The 20,491-nt window shown below is 30.6% G+C and overlaps 1 protein-coding gene across 1 annotated transcript in view; it reads left to right on the top strand.

Moving 5' to 3' along the window:
* Positions 1–20,491, top strand: part of LOC118191574 (uncharacterized) — a 208,165-nt gene that overhangs the window by 119,306 nt on the left and 68,368 nt on the right. The window contains exons 10-17 of the mRNA XM_085810669.1: positions 4,121–4,219; positions 5,730–5,873; positions 6,858–6,920; positions 7,903–8,025; positions 10,982–11,092; positions 13,636–13,656; positions 13,739–13,858; positions 16,950–16,974. Coding sequence (XP_085666795.1) covers positions 4,121–4,219; positions 5,730–5,873; positions 6,858–6,920; positions 7,903–8,025; positions 10,982–11,092; positions 13,636–13,656; positions 13,739–13,858; positions 16,950–16,974 — 706 coding nt within the window. The remainder of the gene's footprint in view (positions 1–4,120; positions 4,220–5,729; positions 5,874–6,857; positions 6,921–7,902; positions 8,026–10,981; positions 11,093–13,635; positions 13,657–13,738; positions 13,859–16,949; positions 16,975–20,491) is intronic.

Below are 20,491 nucleotides of genomic sequence, written 5' to 3'. Positions count from 1 at the left end.
ATTTGAACGTAATAAGCGGCTGCGTTTATTAACCAGTGAGTTTAATTACAGGAGGGTAATATATTGTTGATGTAAATATGTGCATAATATTTCTTTCACATGTAGATGATTCTAAAGTCACAAGAGCATAGTACTTTTTGCGACAATAGACTGTATTAAATCAAACAACGGCACCCAGGCCAAAACAACTGCTGTTCGTAAAAGAATTAAAATTTTACAGTAACAGATACAATAAAAGTAAGATTACTTTTTTAATTCTGTTTAGAGTGAAATAAAGATGTTCAGGGTCAAGTTAAAGTGATGAATTGACGTTAAGGTATTTTTATTCAACACCTTAGTCTTCATCATGCATTTACGTAAAACTTGTATACAGAAATGTGCTTCCAAGGATTTCTTAAAGTAAGACTGAATTTTGATCAAGAAAGTTTTAACAGAGTGTGTATGAGAGTTCTATAAGCATAAAGTTCATCCTATACTACATAAAACTATTGTATAAAAATATAAAAGATTATATAAAAATTCCAACTTTTTTATATAGTTCCTACACAGGAAAAATTCAAAAATATGAAATATTCACTGTGCTTCCTTAAGTTAAATGAAAAATAAATTTATACCTTTATGAGCAAAATTTACTTATTTGTTGCATAAATAAATATTTTAATGGGGTCATCTACAAATTTAACAGCGAGGTGGAATAATTAACCACTGTAACAAGTAACATTTATTTTGCAGTATTTATAATTTACAGCATTTATTTTCTCCATAAATTTGGAATTCTCTAATATCTCTTTGAAATTGAATATCGAAAAACATAAAAGCAATTTTTAGCATTGAAATCATTAAAACAAAAAATTTGAAATTACTGTAATTTAAAATCTAGCTAATTTAATAACTGAAAAGTAATTAGTAATTCATTGCTATATGGGAGGCATTCCAAAATTCAGATTTGCCATATGCAAGACGTTTGCACAGAAATTACAACAATTCAAATTTTTAAGTGCGTCAACCTGAAATACAAAACTAAAAGAACGCCAATTTACTTCCGTTTCTGGCTAGACAACAAGAAATCCAAATTCTTTACAATTCACTCTATCCTAGTATCTTAATAGGTAAGATTTAGCGAGCTAATTGGCTCAACATTCAACACCAAAATTAAAAATTACCAACCAGGAGAAATTCTGATCAAGACCAGATATAAATAGTAGTAAAGTTTTTCAGGTAAGACAGGCGTTCTCAATTTTTCTTCTCTAACTTAGTTTCTTACCTTATTTTAAATTCCTTTTATTAACATATTCTGGTGGCGTAAACGAAAGAATGGGAGAATGGAACAGATTTTTAACGTAAGAAAAAATATATTAAATAAATCGTACAGTTTAGAAATACCATTTTCTTCCTGTTCGAAAGAAATTGATGCAGTCATTTTCTGTGCCATGTAAGTAGTTTTATTTCCTAACTGCAAAATGCTTACTGGTCACTTTTAAAATTTAGTGACACGCATGTGTGTTTAAAGATTGTTGTAAGATTCGCAATATTTCCACAGGAAACTAAACTAACCTTTAGGTTACACTTATGAATACTAGATGGCAGCACGAAGACTAATCCTTATCAAAATGGATGAACGTTGAGGTGATGCACGCAGAGGAGTGAAAAATCCGAAAGTGGCTTTCGAAATAATTTACTTTAAATTTACAATTTCACTTCAGCATCTAGATCCTGTTTTTTTTTTTTTTTTTTTTTTTTTTTTTTTTTTTTTTTTTTTTTTATATATATATATAATTTTTATTAATCCAAGGAAAAAAAATTTGGTTGATGTTTCTTGAAGTTATGCATATTTGAATTAACAGTTAAAAAAAACCCACAGTTATTTATTTAAATGCCTAGTTTCTAGAAATTAAAGGGAAACACAAAAGGTTTCAAAACTATTAAATAAACGAGTTCAGGCAAGAAAAGGAATCCATAAGAATGTTGTTATTAGGGAAGGGAATCACAATATTAGTAAAAACGTATATAAACAACTAATTTGGAAGAGAAAAAGCAGCAGCGGATTTAGATGTGAAATGAACGATCTTATGCAAGTGAAGTAGTTTTTCTGTACCATTTGCTTTGAGGGAATTTTTGGTTAAAAGAAGAAAGGAACAAACCAAAAGCAAATAAAAAAAAAATATTTAGCGTTTCAAAATTACAGTTATAGGAAGGTAGTTCCCAAATACTTTTGGTTCGTGGTGCTCTCTGTGTATCGGATATTTTTGTCATGGTTACTAAAGTAAAAACATCATGGAGGAAGCAAAGCCTCTGGCTATCTTCCGCACCCAGTTGATGTAGTCTGGTTAATTAACTATTAAAAAAAAAAATAAAAAAAAAAAAGAAGAAGAAAAAAAGAAACATGAATTTTAAATTTAGAAACAATTTATGAAAAATGCAATAAGCGCATATTTTGAACAACCATACCTTTAATAAATAAATCGCCATAAGGTGAAATTACTAGCTTTCGTTTCTTGCACATCTTTTAAAATTTTCGAATTAACTGACTCGTTTTCAGTTTCAAGCTGACTTTTTTCATGATACCTGCTTTGTACTACATCGACCTTAGGAATTCATCTTTATACTGCACGTATGCCATTCCTGTTTTTAATGATATCCAAAATTAAATTATTCCTCTGTCGTCAATTTTCTCTGCCGTCGCGTCTCATGAATATTGATTTTGAAAAAACGTGGCTTGTGCAATTTGCATTAGATGTTCTTTCTACCTTATCTCACCCATGGATAATGTGTAAGGTGTATACGAGTTAGCTTCCCTTAAAAAGTACTCAAGTCCTCTACGAAGGCCTTCCTCCCCTTAAGCAGATAACCCTCAAGTGGTTTGCCATAAACAAATAAACCAAACCAAACCAACACATGGATGATCCAGTTATAAGACTACATGAGCGAAATAGCATTTCTATGAAATTATTTGAATATTTCGGGGAGCGCAGTTTGGAAACATTGCTATTAAGTGAGTTGTTTAGTTCGATTTTACTAAAATAATAAAATTTCATAAATTTTGAAACTTTTCGTTGCAGATAGTCATGGGATGCATTTATAAAATCTACATGGAATCATTTCGAAAATTGCATTGCTTTTTCCACTAACATTAGTTAAAGATTAAAACAAAAAAGATTTTTATGAACGCAGCAGATGCAATTGTTGAATCACTGACGATTCAAGCTTTCCAAAAAAGTGCTTTTTTAGGCTTTAAACTTGAAGTCTTATTATTGTATTCAGAATAAATCACAATTAAAAAATTACGAAGTATTTCAGTGAAGTGCAAGAAAATCCTTTCTCATTTTAGCGCTGCTGCAGAGACTAGCGCAATTTTCGTGAGTTAATACTGATTTCGTTTCTTAAAGTTGTGCCAATTTTCAGTTTCAGTTATCCAATTTCATGTTTAATTTGCGAACAGAATTCCGATATCTTAGTACATGTATTCTATTTTTGTTTAGAGTTGGCTACCGTCTTTTATTCATTTAGGTGCTTAACTTGATGCACTCGATCAAATGAAAAGTTATGAGCATGCAAATACAAAAACCTTTAAACTAAACATTTCTTCAAAAAAAGTACAAAAATATGCATAGATACAATAGAATGTCTTCTATCCGGACTCCAGATATCCGGAATTCTAGTCACTTGGATCATTTACTGATCTTTCTAAGGAGAATAAAATAAAGTTTGCTGATAATTAAGCTGAACAACAACCAATTCAATAGAAACAACATTGTGCTTTTAGCTACACAGTCTACATAAATTAAAATTAAATATTTTAGTTAAATTAGAACAAAAATCAATTGTTTATTTAGACAAGTAAAAACGTTTCTTTATTCTATCGAGAAATGTATGCTTTGTATTTTTGTTCTATAGAAATAAAAGTACCTTACTTTTTCATCTATTCCCCAAAATAAATACTCTTTTTGTTTAATGGTGCTTTGTATGAAGGTTTGTTTCATGCAAAATAGAGTAGAGCTCTAAATACCGAACCAAGCAGCGCATGAACACATAGCAAAATGAATAATCCACTTAGTAATAATCCAGAATTTAGTCTATAAAGAAAAGTGAAACTATCGTAATCATATTTCTTCTTTTGCAGGGTTCGCCTGGGACTAAAGGAGCTAAAGGAGAACACGGCATTTCCGGACCTCGTGGAATGGCTGGCATACCAGGCCACGATGGAATCAAAGGTGCAAAGGTTCGCAACTCATTTCTATGTCTCTTTAAAACTGCTTTCGATCTTAGGGCAAAAATAGTCCAGTTACTTTCAATTACTTTCAGTAAGAATGAAATCGGAATTCGTTTTGGCAAAATGAAGAAAATTTTAATGACTGCATCTTTAAAATTCACTAATAATCAAAGAAATAATTAAAAAAGTATGATATAATTTAAAATATTACGTTACTTAATGTTTGGCTATTGTAAACTGTCCAACTCTAAATTAGCTATCTACTCTAGGTCTCTTCTTCCGCGCAGTAGCTCAAAATTTATATTGAAAGAAAAATTAATATTTCTGTATTATCAGAGGTGGGGCTCATATCTGAATTTTTAAGGTCGAATAATTGTGATCCCCACAGCTTCTAAACATTAAAAACTAAATTGCCTTTGTGGAGAAAACGTGATTTTGAACTCAGGCAAAGCTGATCTCTATGTGGATCTGTTTGTTCCCAAGATCTCTTTGGTTTATTATTAGGGCTATTGGACGATATCGATTTTATGATGAAGAGTCAATATGTAGCATCAATTTACGGAGACAAAGAGTCAAAATAATGCAGTAGATGAAGGTGTTATAGATATGTTTTATATCCTAAAGGTAATAGTGCATATAGGCTCCTAGACCTCGTGGGAAATTTGCTTGAATAACAGCGTGCGCAAGATTGTCTGAAATAAGACGACAACAAACAGCTATACTGGAAGCTCTGTTAATGCCTGTCTGAAGCATCAACAAGTCCATTAGTGTGTTCTTAATACATAATGGTACTCCTTCGAAAAGATGATGCGGAAAATGAAGCATAAGATGAAAATTATTTTCAAAATCACAGTATTAAAATATGGAGAAGAAATAACTATCGTAGAAGTGCCTATAATTTAAGTTTTATTGTAAAATAAAATTTTCAGAACCCTCACTTGTATCTAAAAATAATTAAAGCTTTAGAAATATTAAAAATTTTTATGGCCGTCAATAGAACAAGAAGAACGAGTATGTATTTTTTCTTTCCTTATTGCTAATTTTTGTTCTTATTTTTCTTTTGTGTTGATGTGATTGTACAATTTGTGATAGAGAAAAGCTAGATAATAATTATGAAAAAATATTTTAGACGTCATGAGAAAGATTTTTCATAAAACAAATTAGAATATTCACTGTTAAAATTAATTTCTTATACTTGTTTTCCTGGAAACTTTGCATAGATATTCGCAGATATTTTTTGATTAACTAAAATTTTGGCGCTGGAACAGAAATTAATTTTCACGTTTAAAGTAAATATTAGAATTTTGAGAAACACTTCATGTAAGTCATACGTACCTAACGATTATATTCCTGAACGCTTTTTATAAATTTTATCATGTAATAGAGCTTCATTTATATGAAAATTATCTCGTAAACATGGTTTATTTAAGATCTTAGATATATGTCTGTTTAGTCTTGTATTAACAATATCGTAACTAATAAATATTGTTTTACTCAACAAAAGTGATATTTTTCTTAGGGAGACAGAGGAGCTCCTGGCGTAGGTCTTCCGGGTCCTAGAGGGCCGCCTGGTCCACCTGGCCCTATTGGATTGTACGGTATAAGCAAAGGATCTTTTGGAAGTGATTTCGGTGATGAAGAGAGAACAATGATCGTTTCTAAAGTAAGTATCTTTGAACAATACAGTGTTTTTCAACAAATACCTCTTGTAATTTTTAGAACGTTGGGTTATACAAGATATTAACAAAAATATGAACGACATAATTGAAGATCAAGTAAGGATTCCAAATGGTTATAAATCTTGAGCGGAAGTAAAATTATGCCTTTTTGATTCAGTTAGAAAAGGGGTGTTAATCTATTCTTCAGCTATGAATCATTCAAATCCAAATATAATACATAATTTCTGTTGTACTGTAAATTTTATCACGGTATTCTAAAGAATATTAATTTTATTAACACAAATATTGCAAATAAATAAAAAGATCTTGTGTTCGAGTAAAAAACTTTCGTGTAAATATCATTTTATTGTTTAAGGCTACACTAATTAATTTTAGCTATAAGGCTCTTGGTAGATCAGAAACTTCAATTTTCCTCATTTCATGACCATTTAAATAATTTTCTGTCAGATTTATAAATGGTAGATTGTCTTACATGTAAGCTTTTGTCCGGTTATAAAAACTTTCAAAATACAAGGTCGTCATATATGCGAGATCATCTTAGTTTCGACTATTATTATAGCGTTGACAATGGTGACTAAAATGTTATTTCATGCTTCTGAGATGTGATTTTTGTTTTCCTCGTATTTTAAGTTGTAATTTTTTATATAACTGGTGAATTTTGTTTTTCATTTTCTGAAGGTTATTGAACTGGTTTAATTGACATTATACAACAGTGAATTCCTGTTGTGCTGCTGCTAGAAAAAACGGAAATGAATTAATTAAACGAATCACAGTTACTGAGTAAAATGACCCTTATTCAGTGATTTGTAAAATGATTTAACCAGTGTTTCATTAACTTGCTTGCAGTTTAAATATTGTTATGCATATGTGTACGTGTTTATATGTAAAATATATTTTGCCTCTATGTAAAATTGTTTTATTCAATTCGTATAAATATATCCAAACATTTATTGTGTATAATTAATCAGGGAGATAAAGGCGATAAAGGGAACGATGGAAAATTAGGAGCTACAGGCCCTGAGGGTCCTAAGGTAATTTATTCATATCAAACTATCTTTCGAAAATTCGATAAAACATTGTGTGATATTATTAATTAATTATTCATTATCTTCCTATTTACTTTTTAGAGTGTTGTGATTCTGATGCATAGATAAAATGTAAAGAAAAAAATTGCAAAAAATAATTGCATCCCAAAAAGTTTTTTTACCTTTCTTTGTTTTAAACACATGGCAGTTGTATGCGTATATTAAGTTGGAAGGTGAAATAAAATTTAAAACCGTGATAACGAGTCTGAAAATTTAAGTCAAGAGAAGAGGAAAATAAAGTTATCTGTAGAATTTAGTTTTAGTTAAGATTAATTCGTATATTTGCCACAGAAATAGCTCTAGCAATATTGATATCAGTGATTTTAAAATTAGGTCCTTTACTAAACAGAATATGAAAACAATTTAGAAATAATAAAGAGAAAACAATTAAAAATGACGCATGAAGTTATAGGGTGTTCCTCCCACTTTCCAGGTGTCCTTCGTGGTGTAGTTGTTCTGCACGCTGGGCCGGTATTCCAGAGGTCCGTGGTTCGATTTCTGGCGAAGGCGTTGTTAATTTTTCATCTTGGCTGCTTCAAAAAAAATATCCTAATGTCTCTACAAAGTATATAATGGAAGATATTAGCTATTTCTGGAATAAATAATTGAATGCAAAAGTAAATAAAAAACAAAAAATGCAGATTATGTTCCCATTTTCTAACAAATTTATTTTTAAAAAATGAAAAAAAAAAAAATTAGTCTTTTCGACCTAACAAAAAACGCAATGCAGAAACGGAATTTTTAAGAGCAGTACCAATTTATTTCAGTTGGTGAAACAATTCTTCATTATTTAAATACATCTATAAAATAATATTTAATGTAATAACAAATCTAGTATAAAGTTTTAAAATTTCACTTTAAACTATATTTCAGCTTTATTTATGGATAGGAATTACTAACATCTTTGAACGTTTTCCACGTAAAATAGGGTGATAAAGGTGATCCGGGATTGGATGGAAGACCAGGAGATGCAGGACCGAAAGGAGATGTTGGACCACCTGGAAGTCCTGGACCCATTTCACACATCGCTCCGGATGGTACTCTAATTATTGTAAGATTTCCTCAGCTATCTTTTTTTATCCATTTTCTGCTGTGTTTCTACGGAAAGTGTAAGCAAAGATGAAATATATTCGAGTACATCTTGAAGCTAGTTTATAGTAATTATAGTTTAAAGTTTACTTTAAACTATGATTACTATAAACTAGTAATAATTTAGAAACCGGTACGTTGGCGCTTCTTACAGAGAGAGTTATTAGTATCTCCTAAATCTACTTAAATGTCTATGGATGAAGAGCTTTCTTAAATTCTTCTTCAAACTCATCTACGTACTGTGGTTCATTTCAACCTATAGCTGATAGGTACTAATGGCTGAAAATCTGGTAAGCCTTATTCCTGGACAGAAAATTTGACAGGCTTCAAAAGTGGCGTTAACTTATCAATGAATACCTGCCTGGTTAAGCTTAGTTGCAGTCAAGCTCTTATTCCTTAACCATATTCTTTTGAATATGTTTAGTCGTTCTGTATATTTTTATTTGATATTTTCTACATTGACTCTCGAACTTATAGAGGAAGGAAACAAAAGGCATGTGAATACGAACTTGTATTCTTTAGAACGTCCTCCGAACAAAGGCATACCTCCTCTTAAGCAGATAGCCTCTGTGTGCTTTGCCATAATCGAATAACCTAACAGAAACAGAACGCATATGATTTTTATACTGTTAATATTCCAACTACTGCTTTAAATCGATACTATAGGCAGCAGCTAATAAATATATATGTGAAATAAAAATGTGTCAGATCAGTCACCGTCTTATTTACAGTCACGGTAACACTCAGATTACCACCAAAATTATCATGATGCCTACCGGCCTACAGAAGATCTCTTTCCGTAAAAAGAATAAGTACAAAAATATATTACAACTACCTTTAATGAATTCTTCACTTCACAAGATTTACAAGCTTTAAATATGAATTTTAAACAGGATGTATTTAAACTTAGTCTAAATAGGATGAAATATTTACTTTCAAAAGTTAGTTTAATGAAAGTCGAAACCACCATAAAAACGGATGATGTATCCAAGTATCACATAGTTTCAGAATATAATTAAAACATGAACTCATGGAACGGAATTAGTTCATTGAATATCCTATTCTAATAGTCAGAAAACTCAGTTTTATACCAACAATGTAAAACATCTGCTGGTACCTTATAGATCATTCAGTGTGAAATTAAAGTCTGCAAGTCTATGCAGTACGGGTATATTGATATTTTGTTGGCTTTTTGTTTATATATATTTTGTTGGCCTTTTGTTTATATATATTTTGTTGGCCTTTTGTTTATATATATTTTGTTGGCCTTTTTGAAAACTACGCAATGTTTTGACGACATTCATCTGTTATAAAGTTCCAGTGTAGACTACAGTGTACATAGCATTGTAGTGTAGTGCACATAGCATTATGGTGCATTTTTGAAGCGCACTGTGGTGAATATATTCGCCCATGGTTAAAAGAATCTAAGGATGAAATGTAATTTTAAGATTAAAAAAATCTGATGTGTACACCACATGACTTCCTTGTACGGAATATTAAATTATACGCATATTTTCTTGCATTTCATTTAAACTTTTTGGATTGAATAAAATCTACTTCGCCGAGAGCGCATAAACCACAATAGAATAAATGCATTCTTTAAAATTCACTCTAGTATTTGTTTACCATAGCGACAATTTGGCGCTAGATTCACTTAACAGTATTACTAATTATATAACAGTTAACTTATATATTTCGTTCATATTATAACTCATAATGCACAAAATTTATATCATTTAAAGAATAGAATTATCTAATCGTTGCCACATGTTCTATTCAAATACTATAATAAAGCTAGAATGTTGTATAAAAGAAATTACGCAAACAAAACAAAAAAGAAACAGTTTTTCACAGACGATTGAGTATTTCTCATTTAATTAATTCAGTTCTCACTTCGCGAGAAGGCAAAAATGCATAAAAACTCAAAATATCTATATTAAAAATTACGAAGTAAATCTTAAACACTTATTTCCTCGAAAACATTCCAGAAAGAATTAAGCATGATTTAATTGGCAATAATAAATTAATGCGTTATCTTTGTTGTTGCGAAGCTAAGTTTCTCTAGATTGGCAACAAATCCACTAGTCTCTGTTTCAAATGTAAACATCAATGGCCGCCATATGAATATCAATGGCCGCCATATGGCTTAGCGGCACTTAGACAACTTTAAAATTGTTGATAATTCTAAAAATATTGCATACAGATTTACTAAAGGCATAAAAACTTTAACCGGAAGATAATAACAACATAATACAAACATATAAGAGTAAAGAAACTGAGATCACTGAGCCGGGTAACAGAGTGAATATATATATATATATATATAAATATATTTATATACGTTTGGTGCGGCCGATTGCAACCAAAATACGAGGTGCACATCTACATGTTATAGCAGTCCTATATAAAGCAGACTTTATTCATTGTTTGAAATGTAGTCGTGTGAAGGAATCTGGAAAAGAGCAGCTCGAATATGAGGTTGCCAATGACCCCTGAAACTTAGATCATCACATTATTTCGAAAAAGGTTACAAACAATAGGTATAGAGACGAGTGTAACTGTGAACTTCATCAGGCTTATCGTTTGTTTACTCTTATATAATTGAAATATAATTGAAATTTTAAAATTATATAATTGAAATTTTTAAAATCATGATTTGCTTTGTAAAGATAGCTTTAAACAATCCCCGGGTTTGGTGATAGGCTGTATTGCGCAACATAGGTAGGGGTGCTAAGTATGCCTTTTATGTACAAACGAGAAATCTCAAACCGCAATGAATGCCGCAATCAAAAGTCTTAATTTCCCTTATATATCCATTAAATTATAAATAGTTAATTTACAGAGTATGGGTTTCACTACCTTACCTGTGGAATCAAATAAACGTTTTTTAATCATATGACCTTTCCTTCTACTTTCAGGAAGAAAAAGGAGAGAAAGGAGAGAGAGGTAGAAGAGGGAAAAGGGGACCTCCTGGACCACCAGGACCTCCAGGAGAACCAGCACTCATTAGTGATTTACCCGGATTTCCTGTAAGTATAGAAAAAGATTTTATACAAACAAAATAATCTAACGTTTCAGAGTTCTACTTTTATGTCACTTTTGTTGTGCGTTATTAAAAAGTAAGAGAGTAAATTATATGACATTTAAAAAATATTTTCAATGAAAACTGTAAATAATACCACGATCTACCCATTGTTTGCCAAACTTCTATTTCCGCTTAAGGAGGCAAGATTGAAATTTCCATAATTTTTTTTAAATACCAATTTTGAAACTGTAAGAGCAGTTTTAAAATGTGTATTCGTATATAATTAAATGTGTTTTAGAAATATGATGTCTGTATTATAACCAAGATATATGATAAAATATTTTATGAGTGGGATTTTCACTTAAAAATCTATATTTGCTTGAAAATTTTAAACACATTCGCTGTTTCGTATTTTCCAATTTTTAAAATTATTTACGTTCTTAAAACTCAGAAGCTTGAGATTCCCTATTAATTAATGAAATGCTACAAAATGTTTTATTTATTGGTAATAATTTACATTAAAACATTGCTTTGAATATTTTGTTAATAATAAAGTTTTTTATATAAAATAATGAAATTCTTAACTGTTACAAATCAAGCAAAAGATATTAGTGAAACAAGAAATAAAAATTTTAAAAAGTCGATTCCGATTTAAACTCAAAATTAAGTGTGTTACGAGATGCCTAGGTGCGGGGAAATAGCTTCCCCGCAAAGCGGGGTTAGGGTTGCCAAAAAGTTGCAGGAAAAGCAGGGTTGACAGATTTGACCCAAAATCGCCCATTTGGCGACAAAATCAGAGATATGCCATAGATTGTGCGACAACATTCTAGAACGCATTCTTAGCGGTTTTTCTCGGGAATGTTCACGGAAGTAGGTTAAAACTATATATACCCTACCTGTATGTGGAGAAAGTAGTGTAGTAGAGTATCTTGAGTAGTAGTGTAGCAACATTACTACAGAGACAGTGCTTTGCCGTGAAGCTGTCTTTACCGTTATAGCCTGAAGGTTGTGTTTTGCTTGATTCAGCGTATTTGTCGTAGCCTTTCGATGACTGTAACTTGTCTTTGGAACTGTCCTTTGTAATAGTGCTTACTGGCGAATAAATTGTGTTTTGATCATCATCAAGTGTTACCATCAGGATTATCAAGTATATCAAATGAACATAAAAAATTACTCCAAATCCACGAACCCGTAGAACGCAATAGGTGTTATTCATAAGGTTTTTAATATTTTAACCCTAAATTTTATTAATTTCATTTTTTTAAATTTAAGAATAAAGACACATTTCGTAAGGTAGAGTACATTTTTCATTTTAATTTTTTGGTTTAACTTTCTGTATAACGAAATTCAAATGTTTTTCTACAAAGAAATCATAATCAAATGAGCAGTAAGTATTTAAGCAATGCATGTAAATAAAGAGCGTCTAAGCTGGTTAAAGAAGTAATTATTAAGGCATCAAAAGCCCTCTGAGCTCAGTATTTACTATTCAGCTATCATTTTGTCATTTAAAACATAGTTTTAATTAAATTAAATGACTATTAAAATTTAAAAGCACAAAAACGAATAGAACAGTGATCTCAAACTTCTTAATATCTATATGGTAAATTAGCAATCTCGGGGTTCAGAAACGGAATCTTCATAGTTCATTTCATTGTTTGCACCGATTACTATATACTATCTTCAAAAATACTTTAAGATGAGAACTTTCACATAAATAACTGTATGTACGAAAAATATGCCTATGGCATTAAAATTTTATCAGCAGCTTTTCTCATTGCCGTCAAAAGGTATTCTGAAAAAGCAAGCAGGGTTGCCATAACATTTGACTCCCTTGAAGCGCCCCCTACAATTAAACCTATTTATTGCTATTCCGAGAGGAAGTATTACTCTAAAAATTATTTTCATAAATTATTTATTTTTAATACTTCATAATCTGTATGATAAAACACACCGATGTTTTTAAATGCTATGTTACTCTACAATGCATATTATTTTCAAATTTGATATTGAGTCTTTTCATTACTATTCAACTTTTTTTCTTCCATTTGTATTAATTACATCAAATAAATAGGCGAAGCAAATTTTATACAGGTTAATACACATATAAAATGCATAGTAATTATTTTGCCGTTAAATAGGAGCATAAATACCTGAGCTATTTTAAGCCAACTTTACAATTGCAGTTTCATACTTTTCTTTCTGAAGATTTCTAATGTCTGAAATCTTTAATAACATTCTTGTTTAAGCATCAGTTAAAAATGAGCTACATTTTAACATTATGTATTCAAAAGTCATGTATTATATTAATCTCGAATTCTTTTTCTTTGTAAATTTTTGTTTTTATTTATTTATGCCAAAATTAATTTCCATTTAGAAATTCAAAAATCGTGTAAACAAACGTAGCAGAAGTTTAAGGACACTAAAGTATCTTTATTCTTCAAAATTTTAGTGCATTTTCAAGTGTTTTAAATTATTTTGTTTATAAATAACACGAAGATTGCATAGATGCTAAAATTTTCTCTTTTTTTTCTTCATCTGCTTTTAAAGAAAGAATTCGTCGTACAACAGGTAAGACATAAGAATGTTCATTGTCATGAAATTATTAGAATACATAAATTTTAATGTAATTCAATGTAAACTTAATTTGAAGGGCCGTCCAGGAGCACCAGGACATCCCGGTCAGAAAGGAGAACCGGGGGAACCCATTAAAGGAGAGAAAGGAGACAGGGGCGAACCGGGACCACCTGGTTCTGGTGGATATATTAATCAAGTAAACATTTGTTACATGCTATTTTTTTGCAAAATTTTACTCTGAGAATGTTGTATTTTCCATTAGAATTACGTTTGATTTCTCTTCAATACATCATCGCGTTTATGTATAACGGGTCTCAAATGAAAGTTACCGCGTTGTGTAAACACTTTAAAATTATCAAAATAATTTTAACTATTCGTTTGTTTCGAAGATAGTTATTCTTTTAAATAATCAGTCTTTGGATTTCTTTCTCTTAAAAATCATTATGTTGGAGGTAGAGTCTGTAATAAACACCCATTTTGAGATGAATGCTTAAATAAAAGAAGAACCTATCCACTTAGAAGTTTCTTCAGTGAGGCAAATTCGTAGAAACCGTAAGACAAATCTTAAATCAGGCTACAAGGGGAATATTTCAATAATTCCCAATACAACTGCATCTGAAAATTACTTTTCAGTTAGCGGTATAAGAACAAATATAGTTACGCAATCAGGTGGTCTGTTTGCCCCCGATCGTAACCTCTTTCTTTGTATGCTAGACGGGTTTTCTTCTGTTATCGGGACCGGATTCATAAAAGTATGTATGGATGTATGTGTTTATGTATACCCGCGTACAGATATATATACATTTCTCAATACCAGGGTTTCTTAAACATTTTTCAGTCGCTACCTCCTTTCATCACTGAGATTTTTTCGCGATCTCCCAGGATCTCATAATATTTTCGAAAATTTTGTGGAACCCCATAAGTATTGCGAAAATCCGACACACACGTGAGTGAAACCGTCAATACTTTCACTTGTACTGTAATATACTACTGCAGTTTTAGGTCATTAAATTTAATTTTTAATTTTAAGACATAGAACAATGAAAATTTAAGTAAGTGACAGGCGAAATGACAGCGTCACGTGCAAAGCAAGGAAAATAAACGTTTATATTATAAAAAGAAAAAAAAAAAAATGCGTCGAAACTTTTTTTTTTTTTTTTGTTTGTTTTTTTGGTCTGCATTGTCTTATCTTAATCTATTTTCAGATACACTGTGTAAAAATATTTGGTAATTGTAAAATTATTATAATAAGTTAAAGAAATATCAAAACTGCTAAAATTTTAGCGACCCCCTGCTGTAGGTCCCGCGACCCACAGTCCCAAACCCTGCTCAATACTGTCCCGATAACAGAAGAATACCGCTAAACGTAAATATTTTAATCTTGATTGATTTTTACATATTTTTCACTTTAAGCACTTAAGAGTTTTATTACGGTTTGCAGTTCCCGTCTTTTAAACTGATTAATTTAAAATATTCTCCTTTCCCCCTTTTTTTAAAGCACTTTTCCTGTTGTTACCTTTTTCAGTACGCGATAGAAAGTCACCTTCTACAAAACTCTAAGCAGTACTCCTTGCATTTAACTACTGCAACGATATTCTCAATTTCTCTTTATTAAACACGATATGTAGGCAACTTGTCGTCTTTTCATTTAAATTATTACCCTGATATTTCGGATTAAAACATAACCCTGGTAATATTTTAATTTTTTACTAGATTTAAATTATTTATTTATTATTAAATTTCAGTATTATTCTGGTATTTAGAATCAAGCTCTCTAAAAAGTTCTAGTTAATAATGTACAGAGTTACGTTCAACAGAATTAGTTAAGCTTATTTTTCATGATGATAACAAGTATGCTTAATTATTGTGAACATAATGAAATTTGTTGATGATACTGATTTGAAATTTAGAATAGGAATTAATAGATTCTTACTATTAAAATAACCACTAACCTAATTTTATAATAAAAAAAAGCATACTGATAAAAAGCAGAAGCTTGATTATCCAGAAAGCCTCAGAAATGGCGAATGTCAGATAAGTAAAAATTCTGAATTATTGAGTATATAAACAATCCATTTCACGGCAGAAAAGCCAAACGAATGGAAGAAGAAATTTCCGGTCTAAAATTATAAAAATCAGTCATCTTATTTATTATCAGCTTCAAATTTAAAAGCTTACATTTAACATCGTGTTAGATTTCGAAAAGAAAATGTATTTCACGTGTATTTTCGTGGGCCTTAAACATATGAAAGTAAAACATTTTATCCGATTATGAAATTCCGTCTGTTGGCACACACCCTTAGCAACTTGCGTTAGTCATTCTGGCAGAAGTCTGAAAGAAATGATCGCTCTTTGTTTAGTCAGATAATCGAGAGATACAAATTACGGTTATAGCATATAAAAAACTCATTATATATAATCATTTATAGTTTTTTTATCGTGGCTGTATTAGCATTATATATCCGTTTTCGAATTAAGTCTCATATCGAGCTCATTATTAGCACACACTTTTCTTGATGCCAGGATCCCATAATTTTATAAATACTCTATTGCATGCTGTTTGGTTTAAAACAGGTCCAAAATTGTAATCATTTTTTTTAAATGAGAGAGAAAAACGAATAAATAGTATTTAACTTATATACGTGACCTCTCTTTGGAGTAGGCTCTGGGAGCCATTGTTCCATGTAATATGGACAAGACAATAACAACTTATATATGTTCCATCTTTACAAAAACTAAACCGGCTTATTGAGAATTAATTCATCATGTTTACATAAAACCAAAGAAATCTTGTATCATGACGTCATTCTTATCCATTATTGGCGGTAAATCACACTGTTTGGCGACAGTTTTTGTTTGTTTCGAGTAAGCTTTATTACGTGCTTTATGATAGTTTTACCAATCTTTAATTACCTTAATATTTCCTTAATTCCTTTTTTTTTAATTTATTAATATTCCAGGTAATTGAATGACGGATAGTCGGGCAAGGTTAGTACTTATTTCACATTTTGACTTTAATATGACATTTAGTTGAGTTATTAAATATAAGAAGAAACATTCGGTTTCAGGTTTTAACGTACTTTTTTGTAGATGCTAAAAATCACGTATGTTTTAAAAGATGCAAGATTTTCAGTAATTAATATATCTGCTTACGATTAATAAATAAATATATTATGGATAGCGTGGAATAAAATTATTTTGATTTTACACTAAAACGTATTTATAATAAATATAGGCATTTTATTCCATATTCGGAGATAGTAATGTCTTTTCTTGTACATTTTCAGGATGGGTTGGATATCATGACAGAAAGTGAGTATTGCCCCACATTCTAACATAAACTGTTTGTAGACTTTACTTAAGAAGGCTTGCAGCTTTTAGAAATCTATGATCCTGTTTTTAAAAAGATTGGAGATCCTGCTTTTTATACGACTCTTTAAAAATGTTCTTATGAAGGCTTACTACATTTTTTTTTGTTTGTTTATTTTTCTTTTCGTACATTTTGATATGTCCTATCCAATATTTACTTTTATTTATTTCAAATAATGAATTGGTTATTTCAAAAGATCCTATGATTTCAAAAAACCAGTATCACTTATGTTTCATCAAAACGTAGATCAGAACAAGTGAAAATTACATCCTACATGCGAATAGAGAGCAAAAGATTTGTTCTATTAGTTATTTACATCTAACTGAATGAATTAATATTCGTGAAGATAATGTTGCATATGCTCGTTTTAATTCATTTTAAATTTTTATGCCACTCTATAATACAAATGCAATTTGAAACGTTTCACATGTTGCTGATAATATTTATTATATTTAGTTTGCGCTTAAAGACGGGAAAGTGGTTAGTCACTCTAACAGCCGTACCGGAGGGCCCGGAGGAGGCATGCATGTAAATTTTTCTTTTCCTTCAGAGGAAGTAATGGTAGCCAACCTATTAAGTGCCTTCATAATAACGTGATTACAGCTTCCGTCCTTAGTAGTGGCCAACGCCTGTAATGGCTAATGTCCGCCATTGGGAAAATTAGTGTATGGTTACATATCCAATTTATGCTGACATAGCTGTTTGATAAGAATTTCTGTTGTTTAAGAATCAAAATATTCAGCAGAATATTTCGAGTCAGGTGCTCTTGAAATGCCTCGAGTTTTATTAAAATCTTGCGTATATCTATTTAGCATATTTTTTAATTTTAAGCTGTCATACTGTCTTTTTATTCGTTTATTCAGTCGTTAAATAATATTCCTTCAGTATTAAGTGACCACAGATATATATTTTCTGATTACTGAATATGAGTATTGGCTGATACAGCGTGCTCGTAATTTGTGTCAAAATGGAAATTTATACACGCCGAAAGTATTTAGTGAAGAAATAATTTCTTCTAATAGCTTTCCTTTAGTTCATTTTAGGGAGGAGTAAGTAGTCCAAAGATGACAGATCTGGTATATAAAAGGGAAGGATGTCACATTACTAAAATGTGAGTATTGCCCCATATTCAAGCAGTTCCCTAGAACACCCCCCCCCGTCAAAACTGCTTGAGGGAAATAGAATAATGTGATAGCGCACTGAAGAATGTCACATTACTAAAATGTTATTTCCCTAGAAACTGCTTGATGGAAATAGAATAGTGTGATGGCGCACTGAAGAATGTCACATTACTAAAATTTTACTTCCCTAGAAACTGCTTGACGGAAATAGAATAGTGTGATGGCGCACTGAAGGATGTCACATTACTAAAATGTTATTTCCCTAGAAACTGCTTGATGGAAATAGAATAGTGTGATGGCGCATTGTCGTGCACTGAAAATCGATTGAGTTTTTTCAGGTCTTAACATGCTGAAGCCTCTTGAAAAGTCTGCTCATTATACCTTTTTTAAATCTGGTATTCACCGTCTATTTCTCAGAAAACATTTCTGTATGAATTATCTCTTTCCAGTCAAAAAGGTCACTAGTAGGATGTTTTCTCGTTGTGTTGGAAACCGACGTTCTGTGGTCAAGGTAAACTTTCTCTAACCCAAATAAATTACCACTATTTTGTACTAGGAGTGTAAGTAAAGCACCAAATTTCATCTCCAGTCAAAGTTTGTTTGAAAAAAAAAATCAGGAGTAATATCTACCATTTGAATGAATCATGAGTAATATCTACCATTTGAATCAATCATGAGTAATACCTACCATTTGAATCAAGCTATGACATGCAGGAATTCGATAAACTTTCGATTCAACAGGCAATGCGTGAGAGTTCAAAAGATTTGTTTTTCTTTTCCTTTCTTTATTTTTAGCATAAAATGATTACTATTCTCGAAGCGTGATTTTGCTCTATTTCACTTTAATGCGTTTTTTCACTTCATTCGAGTCTGCTGCCATTTGGGAAAACGATATTAGATATAATTAGTTATTTTATATATTTAATAACTTCATAATTAAAGATGAAGGAAGATAGTATTCCTCCATCTGACCGTTATTAATTAGCGAACTAAACTATTTAAAAGCAATAGATGCAGTTCTTAATGTTATTGCTTTACTTTTTTTAATCTGATTGATTTAAATAAAAATGCATTTAATTCATGAAATATATAATTAAAATCATTTTATTTTTCATTAATGTTTTTATTGAACTATATTGCATATTTTTCACTTTTTAAATATACAGAAGATACATAGCGTTCCCGTGTTAGTCTAAACGAATATTTATGTAATGTCCCAAAAAATGTTTCACTATTACACCTGGGCCATCTCTATCAATAGTTTCTACTGGTAAACTATTTTATAAGATCCTTTTCAGGCGATCGTTAAAATCTTTCAGATATTTTCTTTCTTTTCCCCCGTCTTCTTCATTTTTTTTTTTTTTTTTTTTTTTTTTTTTTTTACGGAGGGAAATTTTCAGACGTGCATAATATGTTTATAAAATTATAACCGAATTCAGTCTCAACTTATTCTACATTAAAAGTGTTCCCATTTTAAAGTGAGAAAAGGAACATGAATTAAAATAGTTAGAGGAGTGTTTCATTTAAGACTATCTACTATTTTAGATGTCTTTGAATTACAGGAAGTAAAATCTCACCAGATTATGCTAGTAGGTTTAAAAATTAAAAAATTTAAAAAAGGGGAGAGAAAAGATTATGAAATTTTATAATGTTGCACTCGGATTTCACTTAACCTTAGTAACCTATTTCGAATTTTCATCCTGTCTTACCCAAGATACTAAACACAGCTAATAACAACAAAGCATAAAAATAGTTGAACTAATTTTTTTGTTACTTGAAATTAACAAAAAGGTGAACAACAATTAAAGTCTTTCATTACTTTTTGGGCTTCCTTAATACAGTAGCTGTATAAGATTCCCAAATTAAAGTATTATAGAATCTGGCTGCTATTGCTAATGAGCCCACTTACGAAATAATAACTATAATATATTATTTTTTTATTTAGCAGTGATTAGAAGGGTATCAATATTTAGCAGGGTTATCATCAAGAAGACTATCCACCGTGTACCACAGACAGTAATATAAATAGCAGTACAGTATGTTAATATTACTCTGCTTTACTGTGGAATAGATATTGGTAAATCCGATAAAAATAATTAAAATTCAGTTTCAAATGTTTTTAATTTCAGAACAAAAATTTCATCAAATTATGCCATTAACTTTTTGAAAAAAAAAAAAAAAAAAAAAAAAAAAAAAAGAAGCAAAAAAGAAGAAGAAAAGAAAAATAACACGGGAATTGCAGAATCGGCATTATGAAACTGAAAAACTAACCTTAGGCGTAATCAGCAAAATTATAACAACAGAACTACCAGTAATCATGTCGAATTAAAGCAGTACA

Source organism: Stegodyphus dumicola, chromosome 2 (genome assembly GCF_044657685.1).
Source record: "Stegodyphus dumicola isolate Sdum_Otavi_A_Nest chromosome 2, ASM4465768v1".
NCBI lineage: Eukaryota > Metazoa > Arthropoda > Arachnida > Araneae > Eresidae > Stegodyphus > Stegodyphus dumicola.
This window is presented reverse-complemented; position numbering and strand designations above follow the sequence as displayed.